The sequence below is a fragment of the Phocoena sinus genome, chromosome 15 (assembly GCF_008692025.1).
Source record: "Phocoena sinus isolate mPhoSin1 chromosome 15, mPhoSin1.pri, whole genome shotgun sequence".
NCBI lineage: Eukaryota > Metazoa > Chordata > Mammalia > Artiodactyla > Phocoenidae > Phocoena > Phocoena sinus.
The window spans coordinates 64,883,778-64,910,462 of NC_045777.1; the positions used below are offsets into that span (position 1 = coordinate 64,883,778).

Here is a 26,685-nt window from a genome sequence, read left to right on the forward strand (position 1 = left end):
AACAGGCTCCGGACACGCAGGCTCAGCAGCCATGGCTCACGGGCCCAGCCGCTCCGCGGCATGTGGGATCTTCCCGGACCGGGGCACGAACCCGTGTCCCCCGCATCGGCAGGCGTACTCTCAACCACTGCGCCACCAGGGAAGCCCAATAAGTGCTGTTTTAAGCCAGTAAGTTTGGGGCAATTTGTTATAGCAGAAGCTAATACAACCCCCATAATAACTCTGTGAGGTGTGAACTATTATTCTCCCCATTATATGGAGGTGGAAGCTGAGGGTCAGAACAGTTAAAATGACAAAATCCCCCAGTTGGCAATCTAGGATTACAAAGTCAGATCCCAAAGCCAGCACTCCTGACTACTCTGTTTGCTGTTGCCCTGTTCCAGAAGAACTTGGGGCTAACTCTTCCATGTTGCCTTTCACCATTAATGATGGGACTCTTCTTTCCTATACTCCCTGCACCCCCAATGCCTGTCCTAATAACCTCTGGGTATTTTGGTTCCTGCCTTCCCTAGCATGGCCAGGTATTTCCGGAACAACTTCATTAACCCACACATTTACTCCAGAGGGATTGCTAAACTCATCTTTTGCTGGGATTTCACTGTCACTCATAAAAGCGCTGTGAAGCTGAAACAGAAGAATCTAAGCACTGAGATAAGGGTAAGGCAAGCTAGCTTTACACCCCTTCCCATGGCCAGTCATCTTTCCTCCTTCAATATGTCTGTAACTTTTCTTAAAGTACTAATGAATTATTTTTTATTCTCCATGATGTTGGCAAAAAAACCCTAAAACTATTTTAAATGCCCAGGGCTGGTGACGGTGTAGGGAAATGGACATTTTCACACAACGTGGTGTCTTTGTTACTGATATAAGCTTGCGGGAGGGCAGTTTAACAATTTATAACAAAGGTCTAAATGTAAATACTTCTCGACCTCACAGTTCCGGGTTTAAAGTTTTATCCAGTGGTTTTCAACTCGGGGTGGTTTTGCCCTGGGGACACATGGCAATGTCTGGAGGCTTTTTTGGTTGTTGCAGCCAGGGAGGGTATACTCCTGGCACCTCGTGAGTAGAGGCCAGGGATGTTGCTCAACATTCAGCAGTGCACAGGACAGGCTCCCTGTCACAGAATTATCAAACTCTGAATGGCAATAGCGCTAAGGTTGACAAACCCCAGTCCATAGAAAAAAATATCGAAAAAAAAAAAGAGCAAGCAGAATTTATAAACGAAGGGGCTTTGACAAGAGGGTTCCCTGGTGTAGACACACAGCCTTATTCTTCAAGGACGTTCTGTGGCCTCAATGTATTTTCCCAAGATCATGGTCCCAATCTCTGTTTCTCTGAGATGGAAAATGTATTTAATGAAGTGATGGGGGTCTTGCCTGTTAGAGATTTTCCCACAGGTCTCCTAATCCAAGTTCATTGTGAACTTTCCCCCTCTTTCCTGTGGATCTGGGATGGGTTTGTGTCACTAGGGGCAGCAAGACCTGGGGGGGAATCTTTGCTGACAATGGAGGGGGTCTGCGGGTGAACTTGACTTCCTTGTGTTTACAGGAGAACCTGTCAGAAATCCGTCGGGAGAATGTCAAGTTAACACTCAATCAGCAGTTGATTCGCTTCTCTGCCCACCTGGCAGCCTGGGTTGTCTCTATTGGAGTGACCATTGCCTGCTGTGTAGCCGTTTATTACCTGGCTGAGAACAACTTAGAGGTAACCAGAGAGGCAGAAACTCCAGGGTCCAGAGCACAGAGAAGCAGGTGAAGGGACGGGATGCAGGAGAGGGAGGGGAGGGGAGAGCCCACCACTCAAACTGGGGTCGTGGCCAGCAGCATTGGCACCAGCGGGAAGTTTGCGAAAAAATGCAGAATCCTGGGTCCCTCCCTTGACCCATGATCTGCATCATAAGAACATCCCCAGGTGACGTGTGTGCACACCTCAGAGTGGGAAGCTGAGCTAGTGGAGAGATGGGAACTTTGGCCGCAGGCCTGGTTCTGGTTTCCTCCTTTATTATTATATCCCTAATGTCTCTCATAGCCCCTGGCACCGAGTAGACACTCAATAAGTATTGTGAACCGATGGAATCTGGCAAGTGATTTACTCTTTCCAAGCCCCGGATTCCTTACCTGTAAACTGGGAATACCTACTTTGTAGGTGTGTGGTCAGAACTAGAGAAAAGTTACGTGGAGAGTCTACTTAGTGCCTGATACCGTGGGTGATTGAAGGAATGTTAGCTTTTTCTTTTTTCTTTTTTTTTAATGATATGAACTCTGAGACTAATTGGCTGGGTGGACAAAGTACTGTTTTTCTGTAGATTTCAGTCTTCTGGGAAATGGGGCTAATTTTAGCCCATTTTGCCAACCCCTAGAATTGTGGTGCAGGTTGGTCTGATTGTGTCACTTTCTTTAATGGCTTCCCATTACTCTAAATATAAAATCTATCCTCCATGGCATGAGTGATAGATCTTTTGTGATGTGACCCCTGCCCACATCTCTAGCCTCAACACCCCACAGCCACCCGTATCTCACACCAGCAACACTAAATGGTGTGTCCATAGTTCCCTGAACATACCATGCTTTTCCTCATCTCTGGATGGGAAACATTCATCCTGCACTGCCCTCCCCCACTTCCCTTCATCTGCCTTTTCTTCCTCTAGACCTCAGTGTGAGTGACACTTCCTCCAGGAAGTCTTTTCTCAACATAACTACCTTTACTAGATTGAGTTAGGTGTGCCTGACTCTGCAGTCTTTCCCTGTGCGCCGGTCACATGCAGCATTGAAAATGTTTGTTTATGCATCTGTTTCTTCAAAAGAATAGCCAGGCACCTGGCCCAATACCTGGTACATAGTAGGTGCTCAACCCAATGGATGAAAAACTGAAGGAACCAGCAAGAAAATGGGTGTGAGATTATATAAACCTAAGGCTTTGTCATTAACCATATTAAGGATTGCTCTGAACGAGACAAAATTGAATCACAGTCCTGTGGGGTCTGGCACTGCCTACCTAGGGTGGAAGCTGTGACAGGGCAGTTGTAGGTATAAAGGAGACTTCTGAGTTTCTCCTTGACCTGGAAGGTTTTCTTCACACTCACCTGAAGTGAAGGAGGGCATCTAAGGAGGAGAGGAGGTAGAAGTGGAATCATTCCCATTGTTTGAACATCTGCCTGTGCCAGGCAGGATCAACCCTCTGCACAGCTCCAGGGGTCGCATTCACTGGCAGCTACAGCTTCTCGTGAATGGTGCCCCCAGCTGTGTCGTTTAGCAGCCCTGCGGCTAGACGTTCCCTTATTTGGTCTCACTTAATTCTTACAGTGTCTCTGTGGGTTACGTGATAATCTCCCTATCATGCAGACTGGGACAGAGGCTCAGAGAAGCTACGCATCTGGTTCGAAACCTTGCCGCTTATAAGCATGGGGAGGGGGGCAGCATTTGACCCTAGGTTACTCTGGCTCCAAAGATACTGCCAGAATTACGTGAGGTGCTTTCAAAACCATCCAGAGGTAGATAGAGGCAGAGTCAGGCCTGGGGGTGGGGAATGGGAAATTGTCAGACATCAAATAAATCCACTGGAATCCCTTACCCCAAGGGCGTCTGGCAGAGGGGCAGCCCAGGCTTCCCTCCAGCCAAACACTTGAAGGCAGGGGCACCCCTCTGACCCTCATACAAATGTGCAGCAGGTGCTAGCAGAGGCTCCCCTTGCCCCTAATTCAGCACCTGAGGACAAGCGAAGCCTGGTGAAATGAACAAGGGCATGCAGGAGAGGGGAGGAGAAATTCCCTTGTGTGGTAGCTTCAGTGACTCAAGCTTTTGCTCCAAAGGCCAGGAGCACATTCTCATTCTTCCAAACCTCTTGGTAAGGAAAGTAAAGTCACAGATTGGCTGTTGGAGCTCAGGTCCCTGAGTCTGATAGACCAGGGTTCGAATCTGCCACTTCCTAGCTGGGTGACCCTGGGCAAGTATCTTCACCTCTCTGAGCCTCAGGTTGTCCATCAGTTAAGTCTATTAACACCCACCTGCTGGGCTGTAGTGGGAATTAAAGCGTCATGTGGGTAATTCTCGGCCCAGGGTAAGTGCTGGATAAATGGTACCATAATAGCTAACCTCAGAGGATCTACTTCTGCGGTTTTCCCATCGTGACGGTGGGAGTGGGAAGGTCTTCTGAGTCAGGCAGAGAGGGGTCCAGTGTACAGTTGGCATCTTGATTCTCTCCCTCCATCCCCTGTAGTTCCTGGAGAACCACAGGAACCCCGGGGCGGTACTGTTACTGCCTTTCGTTGTGTCCTGCATCAACCTGGTCATGCCTCGCTTCTACTCCATGTTCAGGCTGGTGGAGCGCTATGAGATGCCAAGGCATGAAGTCTACAGCCTCCTGATCCGGTAAGTGTGGCTATCACTCCCCACACCAGCTTCCATTTTTATGGAGGGAAATGGATGGAAGCTAGAAAGGGTTACACTCAAGTATCAAAGTTCTGTTTTCCAGAAAGAATTTCAAGAATAAAGTGTGTTTTTATGGTATGGGTTAATAGCCATGAAGTCCAAAGGACCCTGAGGAAATACAGTTATCGAGTACATATGCCTTTTGCTCAGAGTAATAGCTTATCTTTCCCAATTGCTCCCAGCCTGAGGATTAACATAGTTCTCAGTTATGAGATGTACAGGTGGGCAGGTTGTGCACTGCACAAATGTTCTTGGCTAAGGCGTTGTGTGGGGACTGATGTCATCCAGTGTTCCCATGTGAGGGAACTGTGAGGCTGAGTACCCACCCACTGAATCATCCGGGAGGGACAGGTGCATTTTTGTAGTTCAGCCACCCAAATGGAAGTGGAGGGGTTGCTTTTTGGCAATTCATTGGCTGGGAAGGGGTGGCTTTTTGTGATTCCCACAAAGGCACTGTATGTGCTAGAGGTGACCCCAGAGTTTTGATAAACAGAGTATAAAACTACCCAAATTGTGTCCTTATTGCTTCTTCCTGGCTAGTGCCCTGACCAGTTCCTGGTTACGGTGGTGTTTATAATGATAAGGCTGTACATGCAGACTGACTTTCTTTACTGATCAATTCCAGAGCCATTATCTTACCGTGGCCTCTGAGATCTGGCTCCTGGCCAGCTCTCCAACTTCATTTTCTGCTTCCTCCCCTTCTTCCTCAGTGCCCCCAGCCTTACTCACCTTCTGATTGTTCACAAACAGGCCAAACTGCCTACCCACCTCAGGACCTTTGCACTGGCCATTCCTTGCTCCTGGAATAGCATATCTATGCTTATGTCTATGTTTATAGTTTCTTCATACAGATCTTAAACATTTCTGTTACCCTTAAATTTGTAACAAGCATATTTTAACACACGCATACACATATATACACATATATGTTTTAGATCAGCAGTTAGCAAACTACAGCCTGCAGTCCCAGCCTGCCTCCCATTTTCATAAATAAAGTCTTACTGGAGTGCAGCCATGTCCAGTGGTGACATATTATCTATGGCTGCTTTCCTGCTACAACTGCAGAGTTGGGACACAGACTGTATGGCCTGCAGGGTCAAAAATATTTACTGTCTGGCCTTTCACAGAAAAAGTTGGCTGACTTCTAAGATTAATGTTTAGAGTTAATCTATATATGTATTATTCTCCTGAAGAAAAAACTCTGAGAAAGCCTTCACTTCTACCCACCCTACACGTCTGGGTGCCTCCTTTCAACGGTTAGAAACAATTGGGATTTTGTGTGTGTGGTTAAAGAAACCATTTTAAACGTACAATTCAGGGGCATAAAACAAATTTTTTGGACATACACATTAAGTTTGACTGGCTTCTTTGCTCACCAGTGTTTGTTAAATGTATCCTACTTACAACTTCCTCGTTTTATAACAGACGATAAGACATCATTTTAGAGTAGATATCAGGATGGTCAGCCTTCTAAGTACTTCCACGTTCCCACATGTCCTTTATTTTGCCTTTCTACTTGAATGTGGGTTTGAATGGGCCAAAGACTGTATTCTAACTACCTCTTCTGAGGTCTGCAGGTGTTGCTTTGAGGTTTTCTGACATCTGGCATGGTCAAATAATCACCCAGCTGCCCTTTCCAGACACTTCGTATCTTCTGTCTCTAAGCTCCGGGCATCCTCAGAACTACCACAAGCTCCGAGGAAGTCCTCTGCCAAATTTGTTTTAAACTGGGGTTTTCTCCAACCCCTTTTGATATTTTAATCTTTCTTTAATCTTTTCATATTTTTATTTCTGCTTTCTATTTTCCATAAATTCCTCTGTATTTCTGGTCTGTCCTTGGTGACTTGTTTTCCTCTGCTTTATGGGTCTTTTAGCTTTTAACTTTTCTATCGTTTCAATGGAATTTGGATAGAGAGGTGGTAGGCATGTATGCTCAGTGTGTCATTCTGATCTAATCCCTTTATCTAATTTGCATTTTTCTGATCCCAACGGCGATTCATTCTCTTTTAATATATATTAGCCCCATGTATTGCTTCATAAAATATTTAAGATCTTCTCTACACGCAGAGAAAATGAGAAAGCTCAGAAATAGACAATCATTCTGACCTATGATAAGCTTCTCTTGGCTTAGAAGAGTGTGTTTTCTAGTTTAACCTGGAGTTATACTGCAGTAAATATATATAAAGTTCTGACACCCATTCTGATGTGTGGGGCTTTCCCACATCACTAAGCCATTCTCCACTATCAGTTGGTGTCCTATAATTTAATTCAACTCTGACACTATCTACCTGGAGATAGCGTCAGATCCCACAAGGTAAGGGCTCAGTCCCACAAGACAGCCCCCACCCCTACTTCAGATGCCAGTCGCAAATCCATGTTGTCACCCGGGCTTCTGAGCGACTAGCTAGAGATCGGAGGTTCCAACGAACTTCTCCTCAGGTTTGATTAGTTTGCTAGAGCGGCCCACATAATTCAGAGAAACACTTTACTTACTAGATTACTGCTTTATTATAAAAAAATATAACTCAGGGACAGCCAGGTAGAAGAGATATGTAGGGCAAGGTTTGGGGAAGGGGTGCGGCGATTCCTTGTCCTCTCAGAGATTTCCACTCTCTCCAAATATTGTCCTGTCACCAATCCGGAAGTTCTCTGAACCCCCTCCTTTTGGGTTTTTATGGAAGCTTCATTACATAGACGTGATTGATTAAATGATTGGCCACTGGTTGTTGAACTCAATCTCCAGCCCCTCTCCCCTCCCTGGAGTCTGAGATAGGAAAGCTGAGTTCAGACCTTCTAATCACAAGATTGGTTGTCATGGCAACCAGCCCCTAAACTTAATAGACCTAGGGGCTTCCCAACAGTCACTTCATTAATATAACAAAAGGCACCTTGATAGCTCTCCTCATTTAGAAAATTCCAACGGCTTTAGGAGCTCAGTGCCAGAAAAGGGAAAGAAGACCAAACACATATTTCTTATTATAAATCACAGTATCACTGTATACTAAGGTGTTAATCCAGTAGCTGTTGAGGGTCTACTCTAGGCTAAGCACTGGGTAAGAGGTTTGGGATCTGGAGTTGAAAAGACAGATCCTGTCCCTTTCTTCACAATGTTGTCTAGCGCAATGGTTCTCTACTTTTAGCATGCACCTGAATTACCTGGAGGGATTGCTGGGCCCCAACCCCAGAGTTTCTGATTCAGCAGATCCGGGTTGGGGCCAGAAAGTGTGCCTTTCTAACAAGTTTACAGATGCTACTGCTGGTCTGGGGACCACACTTTGAGAATCACTGGTCTAGTGGTGCATGATTCTTGACACACCAAGGCTGAAGACTTTTTAAAACCAGAAGGTATTGATTTAGGCAAAGTGACTGGGTTTAAGACCTCAGGCTGTTAAATCAGATGGTCCTCGGTTTGAACCTTTGCCATCCCCCTAAACAGTGTGATCTCATAGAAGTTATTTCATCTCTCTGCCTTTCAGTTTCCTCATTGGTAAGATAGGCATAAAATACCATCTACCTGATGATAGAGTTGTAAAGATTAAGAGGGATGATTTGATAAAGTGCTTAGCATGTTTACTGTCCATGGTAGCACCTGATGAATAGTATGTATATGTACTACTATTACAGTGAGAAATGAAATCATGTAGTTTGGAGATACCTAAAAGAAGGTGTATCAGTCAGAATAAATGAGGTGAAACTGTGGTAACAAATATCCCCCACCTCGAGCCTTCAGTGGTCTAGAATACAAATGTTTATTTCTTGTCCATGCTACATGCCCATTGTGGATTGGCAGGGGATTTCTGCTCATGTTAGTCACTCAGGGGTCCAGGCTGAGATTGCAGCAACCATCTCAAATACTTCTGATTGTCATTCCAGAGGGAAGACAGTGAGTCTTGAAGAGTCCCACTGGCATTTAAATGCTCTAGTCTAGAAGCGACACAAAATGACATACATCATTTCTGCTCACAACTCATTTGCCAGATCTAGCCATATAGCCCCACTCAACCACAGGGGGGCAGAAATTTCCATCCTACTGTATGCCCCAAAGGAAATATTGGCAAACAGCACTGATGACTGCTGTGGAGGGTAATGGTAGTTGTTTTCGCTTCTGTTTTTTAGAAACATCCTTCTGAAATTATCAATCGTTGGAATTCTTTGTTACTATTGGCTCAACATTGTGGCCCTGGCTGGTGAAGAGGTGAGATTTCCATGCTGTTTTGCCTTAAGCTTGCCTTTGACCGCCAGGGAGGAAGTGAGTTTCTCAAGAGCTTCTGCTTATGATATTAGAGCAGATATCATGTTATTTTTCCATCCATCTGTCCATCTACTTATCCATCTATTCATCTAATCATCCATCAGTTCTTCCATCCATCCTTCCATCCATCCTTGGGCTGTACACCTGAAACTTTCCTCATTCAGCCAAATCTAAAAGCTCCCAATCCATCAGCTCATAGTACTGACTTCCTACAGAGGTAGCTAACCACCAGTTTCATAAGCTGATTAATTCAACCTTCCCATTTGTGCTAGTCTGCTAAACCTCTAGGCCACTTTCTTAATCAAGAAGATATTAATTGATTTTTCATAAGGTTAATAAGCAGAAGGAGTGGAGGCATTATTAGCCATTGACACCTCCTGCTCTCCTTGGTTAAGAAACGGGATCCAGGGCTTCCCTGGTGGCGCAGTGATTGAGAGTCTGCCTGCTAATGCAGGGGACGTGGGTTCGTGCCCCGGTCCGGGAAGATCCCACATGCCGCGGAGCGGCTGGGCCCGTGGGCCATGGCCGCTGAGCCTGTGCGTCTGGAGAGACCACAGCAGTGAGAGGCCCGCGTACCACAAAAAAAAAAAGAAATGGGATCCAGAGGGCATAGAACAAAGAAGAAAAGTGTTAAAGGGGAGAGCTAGTGAGAAGGGAAAGTTTGGGTACCTGAGGAGGGCAAGCCTTAATGGGGGAAGAAGGAGCACAGGAAGAGAATAAACATTCTTGAAAACAAATTCACCTTAAAGGTGCATTTCTGTTGAGAGTGGGTCTGCTTTTCTGGGCACACAAAAACTCGGTCAAACTAAGCCACCAGCCACATTCTTATGAGCACAGGGGGCCAGGAACAGATGGGAACTAAGTGGAGACAAGAGCCTCCTCCCACATCCCAAATCTTGTTTGCCTTCCAGTGTTGGGAAACCCTCATTGGCCAAGAAATCTACCGGCTCCTTCTCATGGATTTTGTGTTCTCTTTAACTGATTCCTTACTGGGGGAGTTCCTGAGGAGGTAAATATTTGTTTGTCTCCGAGTAATTATATCTGACATTGTAACCAGAGCCATAGTCCTGGCTGAGCATGAAGTGTGGGTCCCATCTGTACTCTAAGTGTATGTTGTTCTAAGTCTGCCTATTGTCCTTTGAAATATTGTTTTCTTCTGAATTAACTGAAATTTCATCTTGACCTGACAGTCCTGTTGTCAAAGTTCATTTAGTTCAATTGGCCCTATGCAATCTCCTGAGAAAGTTCTAGAAATTAAACACAGAAACAGAGAGTCATTTGAAATCTTATCCACAATAGACCATTTTAATATTCTAGTCTATGTATATTCCTCCAGATTTGTCTATGCACTGCTTTGTGTGTGTGTATACTATATAATTTTCAAAGACAAAAATGGGGTCACACTGCAAAATCGCCATGGAGTTTGCTCTTACTAATTCTGTCAGTATGCCTTGTCATCTTTCCATGCCTGTACCTATAGATTTATCTCATTGCTTTCATTGAATTTAATTAATGCACGAATTTTTATTTTAGACTCCAGGTGTGCAGGATTAGGGCAATGTCATCATTGGCCCATGTGTGGTCCTCTTATTTATTCATTTATTTTATAATAATATTATGAGCATCTCATTCCTAATAGACATTTACTTATTTTTGCAAGTTGCCCTAGTGATAAGATGGCATGGCACAATACTGATTCCTTCCTCAGGGGGTAGGTTGAAAGCCAAATTTCCTCACTCAGTTTGCCCAAACTCACTTTTAGTTCAGCCTCTGTCCAGGGTCTGGACATAAAGGTGAGAAGTTTTTTTGTTGTTGTTGTTGTTTTGTTTATTTTTTACAACAGTTTTTTACTGGCAATTCCTCCGTAAGAAAAAAAAATCAAGGTGGTCTCACGTTTTTTCAGAATAAATGGGGACGTAGGTTCCTCCTTGTGGACTTAGAAAACAGGGAAACACCATTAACTCAATAGCAGTAACTGAAAGCTGAAAATTTTTGTTTATTTGGGTTGAGAGTGCTGAGTTTGGTCCCTGAAAAAAAAAGTTTAACAAGCAAAAGGTGGTATAAACGAGATAATAGTTGGGATAATTTAAATAATTATCTTATTTAAATAATGCCTATTTAAATTCATAATTAATTATCTATTTAAACAGTAGTTGGGATAATTTGAATAATGTTCTCTAGAATTTTTTTTTTTTTTTTTTTTTTGCGGTACGCAGGCCTCTCACTGTTGTGGCCTCTCCCCTTGCGGAGCAGAGGCTCCGGACACGCAGCCTCAGCGGCCATGGCTCACGGGCCCAGCCGCTCCGTGGCATGTGGGATCTTCCCGGACCGGGGCACGAACCCGTGTCCCGTGCATCAGCAGGCGGACTCTCAACCACTGCACCACCAGGGAAGCCCCTCTAGAATTTTTTTTGAACCACTTTAGCAGTACCTCCATTCGAATGCATTGTGTTAATTCCATTTTCCCTCAATTATTTCTTCAAAAACATGCTCATACTTGGAATTTTCAGAAATTTGCAAGGGAACTTATGACTTTATTCCAAACTGGTGAGGATTTGTCCTCCTTTTTCGATTGTGAGGAATCTTTTGAAAGAGGGAGTTGATGGTTTGGGTACTAAACTCATTACATTTTCACAGAATCATTGGGATGCGGCTTATCACAAGTCTTGGCCTACAGGAGTTTGACATTGCCAGGAATGTCCTAGAACTGATCTACTCACAAACTCTGGTGTGGTAAGTTTTGACAATCTTTGGCTTGCCCAGTGGTTCCAGCCCGACTGTGGACTAGGTGTTTTGGTGGCAATGCCCAGAATCTGTGGTTTTTCAAAGCTGCATAGGTGATACCAAATCCAGCCAGTCTGAGAACCATGAATTCATGTCCCAGACTGTTCTTTTCCTTTATGAGGACTTCAGCCAAGAATCGACATAGAGCAGGGATTCCTAACCTGGAGGGCTCTGGGCCGTATCCAGCCTGCAAGTGTGTTTTTCTTGTCCGATGCAGTGCTTTTTCTAAAAATTTGAATTAACCACTAGTATTTAAGAATCAGGGGATTTCACATAAAATTTAAAATTTTTGACTTCTCGCCAAAAAAGGAAAGATCTAGATCATCTCCCATTATGGTAACAATTGGCTGGGCCTTGAGCTGGGGTGAGTGGTTCCAGTTTGCTGCAGACCCACCTTGAACTATTGTCTCCCCAGTATTGATTTGCCATTTCTTGTTGCCCTTATGCTGTCAGTTTTTTTATGGTAGAAAACTTTACTTTGTATTGATATCTCAACAGAACTGGGAAAATAAAGGCAGAGAAAGTTGCCTTACACTTGATCTGCTTCACTCCCTGGTGGTGGGGGCCTGGTGGGACCTCTGGAGCCTTTGGGGTTTGCCACCTCAATTTCGGCAATTGTGCATGCGTGCGTGTGCATGTGTGTGTGCGCGTGTGTGTGTGAGCATGCATGTGTGTTTTGAGGATAGCCAGCTAGTTGCATCAAATTTTTGACAAGCTCACCTAGAAACTCAAACCAATAGCCAGTGACTATTTTTATTTATTTATTTTAACATGATGTAGCTAATGCCAGAATTCTGCATGACATATTACGTTGCCAGGTTCCATCTTTTGGGGGGTTGCTAATCTGAAAGTAGGGGATTTGGAGTTGAACAAACTTGGACTCTGGGGCTGGCTCTTCTACTCATTGAGGTCACTGAGCTTCTCTGAGCCTCAGTCTCCTCCTCTGTCAAATGCACATAATAATAGCTACCTTTGAATTGTGTTGAGGATTAAATCAGATGATACAAGAAAACTGCTTTGCAATCTCCAATGTGCCATACAACTGTAAAGTGCTTTATTTTCCAGCTCTTTAAAGTTGCCCCGGGTGATTTGGCTATCTGCAAATAACTCACTAATGTCAGTGAATTTATTTTTGGAGGTGGTGAGGACTTTTTCTTTGTGTAGTTTAGGTGCTGCATTTGCAACACTGCCAGGTCACCCACTGGCAACTGGGCAGTTTACAAAGGCCTTTTACTCACATTATCTCAATGAACAGGATGCCGTTGGGCAAATAACATAAACTCTCTCTAAACCTTGGTTTTCTAATCTGTAAATGGGGGCGATGCTCGTACCTACTTCACGGGGTTTTGGTAAGGATTAAATGAGAAGATGTATGCATTAAGTGCTTAGCGAGTAACTGATTCAGAAATGTTTATAAGTAGGGATATTACATGGCTGTTGTTATCCTTAAGGGATCTTTTTAAAAAATTGTTGTAAAAAACACATAACATAAAATTTACCGTCTTAACCACTGGTAAGTGTACAGTTCAGTAGTGTTGAGTACATTCACATTGCTGTGTAACCAATCTCTAGAACTTTTTCACCTTGCAAAATTGAAACTCTGTACCCATTAAACAACAACTCCCCATTCCCTCTCCCCTCCAGCCCCTGGCAACCAGCACTCTACTTTCTGTTTCTTTGAGTTTGACTAGTCCAGATACTTCATATAAGTGGACTCACATAGAATGTATCTTTTTGTGACTCGTTTATTTCACTTAGCATAATGTCCTCCAGATTCATCCATACAGCATGTGTTAGTTAGAATTTCCTTCCTTTGGAAGGTTGACTAATACTCCATTGCGTGTATGTACCACATTTTGTTAATCCATTCATCTGCCAGTGGACACCAGGGTTACTTATGCTTTTTAGTTATTGTGAATAATTCTACTATGAATATGGGTGTACAAATATATCTTTGAGACCCTGTTTTCAATCCTTTTTGATATATACACAGAAGTGGAATCGCTGGATTGTATGGTACTTATGAGCACTCAAATTTTTTGTTGTTTAATAAGTAATGCGGGTAAGTCATCTGATTCAGTATCCAGGTTTTTGAATCCTAGAGGCTGAGCCCTCATACTATTGACCATTTGACAGAGATTCCCAAGGGAAGTGTTAGCTTCGAGGCGGGAAAGCTTACAATGAGATGCTCGTTATTCTGGGCCTTTAAGGTTTTTGTTAATAAATCATAAATAAGCACAATCGGAAACACACATATCTTTTCCTTTCTCCGTGGCAATTATAGATTTAATCTCTGTGGGTTTTAGGAGAATATTGCCTTTGATGATGAGCTTTAAAAGAAGATAATAGAGTGACAGAAATTGAGTGTATGTTAGGGATGATGGTAGAAAATGAGGTGAGGAAAATGTTTCCCAAATTTTAGTCTTTTGTACACCAGCCTGCCTATTTTTGGGGCATATCTATCTATCACCTGTACTGTTTTTGACTTAATATTATCTTTTAAATTGTTTGCCTTTTAAAAATTTAAATATATTTTTAATGAGTCTTTATCATCATCAATGGAAAATCATATCATTTGACAGAAATTGCAAGTAATTTGAAAAATAAAATCAATCCCATCACAAGAAGTCATTAAATTCTAGCTAGGGCTTCCCTGGTGGCGCAGTGGTTGAGAGTCCACCTGCCGATACAGGGGACACGGGTTCGTGCCCCGGTCCGGGAAGATCCCACAGGCCGCGGAGCAGCTGGGCCTGTGAGCCATGGCTGCTGAGCCTGCGCGTCTGGAGCCTGTGCTTCGCAACGGGAGAGGCCACGACAGTGAGAGGCCCACGTACCGCAAAAAAAAAAAAAAAATTCTAGCTAGATGCTGCTGTCTGTCAAGGCTCTCAGTCTAAAGGCTGCTTCTTTTTTTAAAGAAATGGAGGTTGGCAAGTGTTAGGACTTAAGGACATTCTAGCACCAAACTGAGATTTTTTTTCTTTTGGCCTCAGAAGCACTGGGGAGAGCTAAGTAACTCGATGCCGTTTAATGCCTGTCCCTGCAGGACCTCAGGCCTTCTTGAATGCCAAAGGGGGAGGAGGAATTCATGTCCCACATGTGGGACACCTGGATTAGGGCTGGCTGAAGGCCTCTGGTGGTTTAATTGATGGCTGTGTGGGTAGCGTTCTCTGCAAAATCTCTTTTCCAGAGCTGTGGATACTGTGTATGGTGGGACTTGCCTACTTTGCTGTGTTGGAATCAGGCTCCCTCTGTATGAGTTTTCTAGGGTGGCTACAACAAAGTGCCACAGACCGGGTGGCTTAAACCACACACATTTATTTTCTCACAATTCTGGAGGCTCGAAATCCAAGATCAAGGTGTTGGTAGGGTTGGTTTCGTCTGAGGCCTCTGTCCTTGGCCTGTAGATGGTGCCTTCTCCCTGTGTCCTCACCTGGTCTTCTTCCCTCTGTATGAGTCTGTTAGGGCCCACATGAGGTTAGTGGCCTCATTTTACCTTAATTATCTCCTTAAAGGCCTTATCTCCAAATACAGTAGCATTCTGAGGTACTGGGTTAGGACTTCAACATATGAGTTTCGGAGGGACAGAACTCAGCCCATAACACCCTCTTTCCCTGCCCTCCGCACAGATTCCCTGTGTCTCCCCTGACCTCTGACACTCATCCCCTTTCTCTCATAGGATTGGAACCTTCTTCTGCCCTCTGCTGCCCTTTATCCAAATGATGACTCTTTTCATCATGTTTTACGTCAAAAATGTGAGTCAGTCTGAAGGTGGATCCATTCGGCTTTTCTCAGTCCCATGTGACCCGGTGGTGGCTGGAATTGGGTGTGGGGGCTGCTGGGAAAGGTGTCAGGGAGCTGGTGTCTAGTTGGGGTCCCTCTGGCCCGCTTCTCCGGCTACAGAAGGGAGGTGACTGCTTCTCTTTCTTCAGATCAGCCTGATGATGAATTTCCAGCCTCTGAGCAAAGCCTGGCGGGCCTCACAAATGATGACTGTCTTCATCTTTTTGCTGTTTTTCCCGTCCTTCACCGGGGTCCTGTGCACCCTGGCCATCACCATCTGGAGGTAGGAGTTGGCAACCTTGGGGTGGGTGCGTATTTTACCATATAGGTTTTATCATTCTTCAGGTATGGTGAGGCCAGCAGATCAGGAGACGACTGCCACTGAAAAAATAATTTGTTATACTCACAGACCCCAAAGGGAGGGGGCACATCACACCATGGTTGGGTCACATGGGGAGGCACCAGGGTCCATCAGAGGCAGAGGGAGAGAGCAGTCAACGTGGTCAAAAGTCTTTATTGTGGTTTCGGTGGGGAGGAAAGGGAAAGGCAGGGTTAACATGCTTAGGAGGGGTGAGTTTGAATAATCTCAGCAGGCTCTGGGGTATAGGGACCCTCTGGAGTTGGCTGGTATGTGACCCTGGGGTGATGGGGGCAGAGGAACAGGGCCCAGAGTGTGAGCGCTTGAGAGAGGAGGTGGAGGTGGGATGGGGGCTCAGGGAGGAGGTGGAGGTGGGATGGGGGCTCAGGTTTGCATATGAAAGGCATGCTTTGTAGGCTAGCCCTGGGAAAGGCAGTCTCTGCAGGATCAGTAAGGCCCCAGATGTCACAGGTCAGAATAAAAAGACATGCTTCATTCAGTGTTTAACCCAAGTTGCCTTGGTAACCAACAGATGCTACAACCAAGGGAGGCAATATATCCAAGTTGGGTCACCACCCGCCAGGTGCCCAGTCTTGACGGCACAGCTTCCTTACTTCCTTCAAATTTTGCAGCTTCCCAGCTGGGGAGAAGGCAGCTCTCCACATGCAGAACAGAACTTCCTCTAATGAACCGAAAGGCCCTGTCTGGTCAGGCTCCCTCTTACCTCTCCAACCTCACCCCCATGGCTCCATCCTACTCCAGCCTCAAGGCTCTCAGTCTGTTCCTGGGACCCTGGGAGCCTCTCCTCACATGGGATGGGGTTACATCTTTGAAGTGCTCTCCCCAGTCCCTTTGCTTGGCGGCCTTCCTTCCACCCTCATCTCAAAAGTCCTCTTGAAGACCTGACTTTCACCACCATCCTCGTCTTCTGTCAGCACCCCCCTCCTCTCTCTCTCTCTCAGGGTGGTTTCCTTTGTTCGTTCCCTAGTTCGTGTCAGAAATGCCTCTGAATCTTTGTTTAATTGCATACTCATTGCTTGACCATCTTTCCCACTAGAACCTGGGAGGGCAGGTATCATGTCTATCTTGTTTCCTGCGGACTCTCCAGGGCTTAGTATCTAGCACAGAGCCTGGTACTGATCTCGAGGAGACAGCAGTGAGCGTTGGCTTGAAGCAGGATCTTTGTTCCCTGCCCAGGACTTGAACCTGGGTAGCCTGGCTGAAAACCAGGAATCCTAGCTGCTAGACCAGCGAGGGCTAGAGGCTAGAAGCAAAGTTCCCCTGGCTCTTGCCCCGTTTGAAAGCAACAATATTTCAAGGAGGCAAAAACTGTAAAAACAGGTACAAAGTTTATTATTAGAGACACAGCACAGCAAGTGGGAGAGCACACAGGGAAACAGTTTTTTAAATTTAAGACAAAAGCAAGGCAGAGATACACACCTGGAGAGAAAAGGGTGTGGGTGTCCTCCCTAATGAGGAGGAATGCAGTAAAGAGGCGGTTAGGTCATTTATATAGAGCAGTTCTTGCACAACTTTTAGCCAAGATGGATTCCAGCGCAGAGGCCTGTGGGAGGCTTGGCATCACCTATTATGGGGTGGAGTCCCCTCCTTTTTAACCCCAAGGAGTCTTTCTGTGCATATGTAGTCAGGGAGGTCTCCGTGACCTCAAGAATCAGAAATACGTGTTCTCTTTATCTGGGCAGGACTCAGCTCCTCTCTGCCCCTGCCATTACTGTTAAAGTGTCCACTGGAGACAAAGTCCAGCTATTCACCCTGTTCCTGTTGTTATTTCTATCTGGAAGTACAGAAAGGAAACTGGCTTGTAAATGTCTAACCTGGAGCCCATCTATCTCCTGCCTCAGTACAAGGGCAGTAAACCTTTGTAGAATGAATGAGCAACCGAACACACAACAAGGGAGTTGATTTTTAGGATACTCGCGGAACTGGAACCATGAGGGTCTCAGCAGCTTCAGGGCAGGCTCCTCTGTTCTGTGATGTCCTTGACTCTCTCGCCGTGTTTACTCTCTTTTCTGTCTTCCTGACCAGTTCCTTGTTGCCTTCTAGTTTCTGCTTGTTCACAACAACTGACTTCATGTGGCCATTATTACCACAACTCCAGCTTCCCTAGATTACAGCCTCCCATCTTTGTATTTCTTAGTTCAAGTTCCTAAGGAAGAGAGTCTGATCGTCCCAGTTCATTTCTTTGTGCCAGGATACCACTGAGGCCTCTGCCTGGTCTTTGGATTGGTTACGGTTGGATCAGGTGATACCCCTGTCCAAGAGCTGGTCCTTGGAGTGCAGGTCATGAAAACAAAACACACCAGTTGGGGCTATGAGCGACAGGGTTTCCTTTGCAGGGGGATGTGGGTGGAGCAGGTAAGAATTGCTGGTTCCATGTTCAGAGCCCAGAAACGACTGGGCTATTCTAGAATAAACTATACCTGAGTCTGGCACTAGAGATGCTTCTCTGTCCCTTTTTTTTTTTATCAGATTGAAACCTTCAGCTGACTGTGGCCCGTTTCGAGGTCTGCCCTTCTTCATTGAGTCCATCTACAGGTGGATTGACACCCTGAGTCAAAGTCGCAGCTACCTGTGGGTTGTTTGGATCTACCAGAACCTCGTCGGCAGCGTGCACTTCTTCTTCATCCTCACCCTCATTGTATTGTAATTGGGGGCCCTTGGAAAACTAGGGGGGGGAAATACCTCATCTACACGTCATGTGGGCAGCCGAGGGCTGTTTGGTGGGAAGGCAAAGACTACAGTGGGGCTCAGTGTTCTGGGTCATCCCGACTCTGCCCTTGAATTTTTCTAAAAGTTATTTAATATCTTCTTATCATTTTGGGGGGGGTCTGTTTTTTTTTTGAGGTACGCGGGCCTCTCACTGTTGTGGCCTCTCCCATTGCGGAGCACAGGCTCCGGTGGCCATGGCTCACGGGCCCAGCCACTCCGCGGCACGCGGGATCCCCCTGGACCGGGGCACGAACCCGTGTCCCCCGCATCGGCAGGCAGACTCCCAACCACTGCGCCACCAGAGAAGCCCTGCCATTCTTTCTTTTCTTCTCTTCCAGAATCATCACTTACCTTTACTGGCAGATCACAGAGGGAAGGAAGATTATGATCGGACTGCTCCATGAACAGATCATTAACGTAAGTCCCATTGGATCCCTTTGTTATTCTCCCCTCCTTTTTAACATTTTGTAATGGAAATTTTCAAGCACAGTCCAAAATAGAGAATAGTACAATGAACCTTCCCACCACCTAGCCCTGACAACCATTAACCTTTGCATACTCTTATGTCCTCTACACTATCTCTTTGCTGTAAATCTCGATTATTTTCAAGCAAAGTCCTAGCCTTTATATCATTTTATCTGTAGACTCTTCTATATGCCTGATACACCCTTTTAAAAAACATAACCACAGTACCAATCATCACACGTAAAAGAAAATTTAATAATTCCTTACTATCATCTTATAGTCAGTCAATGGTCAAATTTCCCCAACTGTCCCATTAAGTGTCTTTTTTTTTTTTTTTTTTTTTTTTTGCGGTACTCCCGGACTGGGGCACGAACCCGTGTCCCCTGCATTGGCAGGTGGACTCTCAACCACTGCGCCACCAAGGGAAGCCCGCATTGCCTTTTTACAGCAGGATTACTCAAGTCAAAATCTGAAAAAGTGTCACATGTTGCATTTGGTTGATGTGTCGTTTACGTTTCTTTCAATCTGTAGCTGTTCACATTTCCTGCTTCTCTTGCCATTTATTGTCGGAGAAACCAGGTCTTTTGTCTTGTAGTCATTCCCACATTCTGGATATATCTGATTTGTAACCCTGCGGTGGTGTTTAGCACATTTATTTCTTTTTTCTTGTTTTTTAGCAAGTTTTAATTTATTTAATTTATTTATTTTTGGCTGCGTTGGGTCTTCATTGCTGCGAGTGGGTTTTTCTCTAATTGCAGCGAGCGGGGGCTACTCTTCATTGCGCACGGGCTTCTCATTGTGGTGGCTTCTCTTGCTGGGGAGCAAGGGCTGTAGGCGTGCAGGCTTCAGTAGTTGTGGCGCACGGGCTTAGTGGCTCCGCGGCATGTGGAATCTTCCTGGACCAGGGCTTGAACCTGTGTCCCTGCATTGGCAGGCAGATTCTTAACCACTGCGCCACCACGGAAGTCCTGAGCACATTTATTTCTTTAACCTCTATTTTAAAATTAAAGCTGGGCTTCCCTGGTGGTGAAGCCAATGTCCAGGACCCTACCTGCCTAAAAATCAACCTTTCTATCATTTACTTCCCAACCCCACACCATCATTCATCCTCCATGTTTTTGTTTTTGTTTTCCTTATTGGCAGGAGGGCAAAGACAAAATGTTCCTGATAGAAAAGTTGATCAAGCTGCAGGATATGGAGAAGAGCGCAAGCCCCACCTTGTCTACGCCAGAAAGGAGAGACGTGGAGGTGAGGCTGGAAGCCGCCTTGGGATCCCTGTGACACAGATTTGCCCTCCTGGGAAAAGTGCATCAGGAAACTAGAATCACATCAGGGCACTTCACTTTCTGTGTTTTAACATTTCTGTATTTTTTATTAAAAAAAATAATACGCAGGCTTCCCTGGTGGCGCGGTGGTTGAGAGTCCGCCTGCTGATGCAGGGGACACGGGTTCGTGCCCCGGTCCGGGAAGATCCCACATGCCGCAGAGTGGCTGGGCCCATGAGCCATGGCCGCTGAGCCTGCACGTCTGGAGCCTGTGCTCCGCAGTGGGAGAGGCCACAACAGTGAGAGGCCCGCGTACCACACACACACAAAAATAAATAAATAATATGCATTCACCATGTCTATGCCTGGCCCCATTCTAGGTTCTGGGGTTATCATGGTACCACAGTTTGGCTCTACCCTCGTGGGGCTTGCCTGCATCTTTTCCATAACCCAACCAAACAGAAATATATCCCACTGAGATGAAAAATGGCTTGAAATCTCACCCCACTAGGTTAATGCTTCAGTGTATATTCTTCCAGATCTTTCCCCCAGGCATCTGCAAACAAGCATGCATCTACTAACATTCTTGTTTATTTATTTATTACAAAAAAGGGGTTATATTTTACACATAACTCCCCCTCTCCCCGCTTAATACTATATCTCAGACATTGTTTCAGTCTGTACCTACTTGGACATTTGGGTTGTTTACAGTTTGGTTTTTTTTAATACTAAAAACGATGTGTGGGCTTCCCTGGTGGCGCAGTGGTTGAGAGTTCGCCTGCCGATGCAGGGGACACGGGTTCGTGCCCCGGTACGGGAAGATCCCACATGCCGCGGAGCGGCTGGGCCCGTGAGCCATGGCCGCTGAGCCTGCGCGTCCGGAGCCTGTGCTCCGCAACGGGAGAGGCCACAACAGTGAGAGGCCCGCGTACCGCAAAACAAACAAACAAACAAACAAACAAAAAAAAATGTGTAATGAAACATTTTTTTATTATAATTGTTTTATGTGAGTGTTTTATCTGCCATAGGCATGCACATGATAATGTTAACAGATATTGCCATATCATGCTCTTAAAAAGATTTTTACCAATTTCATTCTTAACAAGAGATGCCTGGAATCCTGCTCTAATACCAAAGCCTGTGCTGGCTTCCTTGGTGTCCTAGAAAATGTGGATAAACAGTAAACCCACATTAATTCAAATGCTACTAGTTTTAGAAGTTATGATCTTGTCAGAAGAGACTGCCATGTCGTTTACTGCCTGTTCAAATTAATACCATCAGCACAACATAGGTAAGGGATCTAGAGGCCCAGCTCTAAATCCTTTGAAGGCAGGGATTATGAGTGTACCTTTGCAGCTCCTAATATATTACCTGGTATATATTGTAAATGCTCAGTAAATATCTGTGAAATGAATGATTAAATGAATGGAATCACTGCCCATAAAAATTGAAACAAAACATGTTTGATATTTCTATGGCTGAATCTTGGTCTTAATCTGTCACCTGTTAATATTAAAATGGTGAGGGCTCACGAGTCTCACCACTGATGCAGCAGGATCTGAGGTGTACACTCTCTTCCGGTGATGAGATTTCGTTTTCTTCTTTTTTAGCAATCTGGTCCTCTGCGTGTCAGAGAGCATGGTGCTTCTCGAGGTGAGTACCCGACTGGCACTGAGTAAGGCCTAATTCATCCAGATGATAGGTCCCAAGACAGAGGGTCAGAACTGCTCCTGTATCAGTCACTCGTTCAATTGCAAGAACTGGCCCAAATTGGCTTTAGCCAAAACTCAACAATAATTCTTGCTTTAGGTGTGGCCAGAAGCAGGGTCTCACAGTATGTCATCAGAACCTGGTTTCTTTCTGTTCAGTTCTTTTCCATGTTATCTCCCGATAATTACAAGACAGCTTTCTTAGCTTCTTGTATCTTCTCAGATTCAAGTCTAGTGTGAAAGAGATCCAGATTCTTATTGTCTTTCATTGGATCTGAAACAATTGCTGTGGCCAAGAGACTGTGATGATTTCATTGGCCAGATCTGAGTCGCAGACCTCATCTCTAGATACAGGTGGTACAAACATACAGACCACGGGGACCGAGAGAGTGGAGAAGGGTGGCTTTCCAAAGAAAACCTGTGGCTGATGCCAGGAGGGGAATGAATGTTGGGGAGGAAACAAATAAACCCATTCATCTTTTTGGAATAGCATTCACTGACAGCATCCAATGATGGGAGTTCAAGGGAGAGAATTGAAGAAATTTAAAAGGGGGAGGCAAGGAAGGCCTGAGAAGCTGCGGGATCTTGAAAGCTAATTTGGTTTTTCCCTTGGAGATATGGGGCAGTGTGCCTCTGTGCTAACTTCCCTTCTTCTGTATCAAACCCAGACCTGCGATTTAGGCGATCAGTTCAAGAAGATAATCCAAAGGCCTGATAATCATTGCGGTACCCAGACACCAACCAAATAAGGAAAGATGAAGATGGAGCAGCTTCCTCCATGACACCTGGGCCTTTAGGAGATTCCCAGGTGGGAAATTCAAGCCTGTAGCCAGGAGTGGAAACTGACTACAATGTAAATACAGAAGTAAAATTGGGCACTCCCTGCTGTTGTTTTTACACCTGAATTGCTGATTTTTCCAGACAAAATATTTGAGATTTTCCAGTAAAGATTGTTGTAATATTTGAACCAGTTCACAAAAACCTGGGAAGAGTTGTAGTTTAAGAGATACGCATATGAATGATTGAGCCTTAGAAATCTCCGCTCCCAGAACTCCCAGACCTGGCAAAGGTTTGGAGACTGGTGCTAAGACAAGTGGTCCAGTCTGAATAAAAATGTGACCCTCAATCAGGGATGTGAAGCCTCTGAATTGTGGAACGTGCATTTGTTCATGACTTTGCACTAAAAACATCCCCATTTTCCCCAAAGGTGAAAAACAACCGGAGGGCTCGTCTATGAACTTTACTGCACATTGAGTACATGAGTCTTTTCGATTGGACTGGGGTGGGCACGTGTGGACTGGGACTCTACCCCTGTGAGGTTTTATACATGATCATCAGAGTCTTACGTCGAGCCGAACATGAAATTGGTGGTGATGTGTGGAATATATATATTGAATATGTATGTGTATGTGTGTGTGTGTACATATGCACACATACATGTATTAAGCATTTTTTTGCAGATTTCCTAAATGATTCACAAGGCACCTGACTCTACTTAAAACAGAAGAGTCCAGCAGAAAAGTGCAATTACCAAATTACTCGGGAGGAGAAATCTCCTCGAGTAATCACTATCGTGAAATCTAATGGGAACTGAATTTAGAAAACATTTAAGACGAATTTAAAGCACAAACATCCAGTCAGTGCTCAGTCATTGGTTCACTTCTTCATTGACTTATTTGCTCACTAATTCATTCATCAGCTGAATTCAGTTCTTTTGGTACCATCTTTGCTAGTGGTTGCTAGAAGTGCTTCTTCGTTCATCCCTTCGTTCAACAAATATGTACCAAGTGGTGGGGAACAAGATGGTGCACAAGTCAAGACACAGCCTCCACTCTCATATACTGTCTAGCAGATCACTTTTGGCAGGAACTTAATAATTAAACAGTAATTACTTATAGCAGGTGCCATGAAGGAGAAGCCCAAGGGACGATGGGAGACTTAACTTGTCTGTGGGGTCAGTGAAGGCAGTCTGTGGAATTGATATTTGAAGGGATTTTTTTTCCCCTCTGTGTTATCCTAATGCTATCTGTGCTTGTGCACTGAAATGTGAACTCCCTCTGGAAGCATCATTTTTGCTCACTTCCCATATGCTCAGGGCTTATATCCGGACTGCTTCTCCATTCACCTCTTATCTTTACTTCAGTGTAGCCCCTGCTTCTCCTGGAGGAGCAGACACAGTAGAAAGATCTAGTCTGTAGGTCTCACATACACATTTGGATGTGTGTAACATCCTCACATCCTTAGTCTTGAGATATAGGGGATATATTAGTTTGCTAGAGCTGCCATAACCCATAGCACAGACTGGAGGCTTAAACAACACAAATTCATTTTTTCACAGTTCCAGAGGTGGGAAGTCTAAGATCAAGGTGTCCACAGTTGGTGTCCACAGCTTTGGTTTCATTCTGAGGCCTCTCTCCTTGGCCTGTAGATGGCCACCTTCTCGCTGTGTCCTCACATGGTCTCTCCTTGGTGCACACATCCTGGTGTACCTTTGTGTCCAAATTTCCAAATCTGTCCAAGACAGATTGGATTAGGACCCAACCTAATGGCTTCATTTTAACTAACTCACATCTTTAAAGGACTTATCTCCAAATATGGTTACATTCTGAGGTACTGGAGGTCTGGACTTCACCATATGAATTTTGGGTCAACACAGTTCAGCCCGTAATAGGGGAAACTCACCCCCAGTCCCATCAGGACCTCTCATCAGGCAGCAGGGCTCTCATTGCTCGCTGCACCCAGGATCACACAGGGAGCTGTCTGAACAGCCAGACCCAGGCCCTGCCCACTCTAGACCAACTAAATCAGGAATCCATAGTTTTCCCTGAAAGCTCAGATGGTTTCAGTGGGAAGCCAGGGCTGAGAACAACGGAGCTAGAATCTAGAGTAGTGCTTTCTGAACTTGCTTGACCATAAAAGTCACCTGAGGCACCTACTGAACATGCAAATAGTGAGCTAAGAATATTGCATCAAACATTTCTAGGGAAGCTTCCCTGGTGGCACAGTGGTTGAGAGTCCGCCTGCCGTTGCAGGGGACACGGGTTCGTGCCCCGGTCCGGGAAGATCCCACATGCCGTGGAGCGGCTGGGCCCGTGAGCCATGGCCGCTGAGCCTGCGCGTCTGGAGCCTGTGCTCCGCAACGGGAGAGGCCACAACAGTAAGAGGCCTGCGTACCGCAAAAAAAAAAAAAACCCAAAGAACAAAAAACAAAAGGACAGCTTTTTGCCCTTCTTTTTGGAGAGCTTCCATGTGGGGGAAACAGAACACTTCTGACACTTCTGTGTGCCCCCATGCCTGGCCCCAAGCTCCGGGAGGACAGCTCCTTCGCGTAGGAACTTGCCCAATGTATGTCTTCATTAGGCTGCGGATTTGTATCCTTTTAATAGCCTCCCATAATAAATCGGTGATCTAGTGAGTGAATGGGTTTTCCTGAGTTCTGTGAGCTGTTCTGGCAAATTAATCAAACCTGAGGAGGGGATTTTGGGAATATCTGATTTATAGCCAGTCAGTCACAATTGAGGGTAACAACCTGTGCTTGCAGCTGGCATCTGGAGGATGGTCGTCTGGGACTGAGCCCTTTACCCATGGAATCTGAGTCTATCTCTGGGTAGATAGTGTCAGAACTGAGCTGGATTCTGAAGGATGCTGCCTGCGACTGAGAATTGCTTGTTGTTGATGTGAGGAAGCCTCCACACACAGGACACACTAGAATTGGGCCCAGGAACCCCTTTCAGCCTCAAAGGACAACATTCTTTGAGAACCCTCTGCCCAGCTGATCTCCATCCTCTTCTTAACACTTGGTGTCCAGCTGTCAGATTTTGAGCGTAATTTAAAGTTTGATAAAAGAACACACAGGTCATTAATCTTCAGTATTTTTGATCAAAGAAGTCAAGTAACTTTGCCCCACAGTAACCGTCACTCCATGCTAAGGTTTGAGTGGACGTCTGGAACACTTCATTAACGTCCACCTTGCCTTGTCCTCAAAGCTGTGGTTGACTGTCCTGTTGAAGCATTAGTCCCACTTCAGGAAATGGTGTCATTTAGAGATTCTTGTCTAATAAAGAGTATTCATGTCTTAGTGAAATTCTTGTCAGGACAAGATTGCACGCTCATCTCCAGATAAGAAAATGAGTATCGTTTAATGAAGTAAGCAGTGGGTTTCTCAAGCCTTTGCAGGTAGCCCTTCCAGGTTATCTGTCTCCACCATTCTGAGAACACAGGGGCAGTCCGATGGACAGCAGAGGATGTGATTTTTATCCCTATTGACTTTCTTGGAAAGAACGCTATCTTTGGATGGCTCATTTGCTGATGCTGCTGAATCATTTCACTCCCCAATCTTTACCTCACTCTAGGTCTATATGCAGGTTCCTCAAGGAACTTTCCAGTAAAATGGAATTATAATGGTACCTTGACCTCATGGTGTTGTAGCAGAGTAAACACATAGAAAGCATTTGAAACAGCGTCCAGTACATGGTAGGCAGTCCATAAATCTTAGTTACTAACAAGCATTTTACATGTACTCTTTCCTTTAATCACAACTACCCCTGCCGTGGTACTAATACTGCCCCTATTTTAGAGATGAATTCAAGACACTAGCTATATGACTTGCCCAAGGTCTTAGAGCTAGAAATTAGGAATTCAGATTTAACTTTTTCTGATGTCAAATCCTGTTGTTGGGACTTCCCTGGCGGCGCAGTGGTTAAGAATCCTCCTGCCAATGCAGGGGACATGGGTTCAAGCCCTGGTCCGGGAAGATCCCACATGCCGCGCAACAACTAAGCCCGTGAGCCACAACTACTGAGCCTGTGTGCTGCAACTACTGAAATCCGTGCTCCACAACGAGAAGCCGCCACAATGAGAAGCCTATGCACTGCAACGAAGAGTAGCCGAGTAGCCCCAGCTCACCACAACTAGA

The 26,685-nt window shown here is 45.2% G+C and overlaps 1 protein-coding gene across 2 annotated transcripts in view; it reads left to right on the plus strand.

Moving 5' to 3' along the window:
• TMC5 (transmembrane channel like 5) overlaps positions 1–24,808 on the plus strand; it is a 52,437-nt gene extending 27,629 nt beyond the window's left edge. Inside the window, exons 9-22 of one of the 2 annotated variants that reach the window (XR_004345875.1) lie at positions 513–657; positions 1,549–1,704; positions 4,216–4,367; positions 8,544–8,622; positions 9,591–9,688; positions 11,317–11,412; positions 15,140–15,215; positions 15,393–15,526; positions 18,092–18,265; positions 18,670–18,748; positions 19,940–20,044; positions 21,672–21,714; positions 22,439–22,578; positions 22,978–24,808. Coding sequence is in view for 1 of the 2 variants with exons in the window: in XM_032605913.1 (XP_032461804.1) it covers positions 513–657; positions 1,549–1,704; positions 4,216–4,367; positions 8,544–8,622; positions 9,591–9,688; positions 11,317–11,412; positions 15,140–15,215; positions 15,393–15,526; positions 18,092–18,265; positions 18,670–18,748; positions 19,940–20,044; positions 21,672–21,714; positions 22,439–22,485 (1,384 nt within the window). In the remaining variant the exon portion in view is untranslated. Of the gene's footprint in view, positions 1–512; positions 658–1,548; positions 1,705–4,215; positions 4,368–8,543; positions 8,623–9,590; positions 9,689–11,316; positions 11,413–15,139; positions 15,216–15,392; positions 15,527–18,091; positions 18,266–18,669; positions 18,749–19,939; positions 20,045–21,671; positions 21,715–22,438; positions 22,915–22,977 lie in introns of those variants that run through there. The other variant, XM_032605913.1, reaches the window with a different exon arrangement.
• Positions 24,809–26,685: the final 1,877 nt, after the last annotated feature.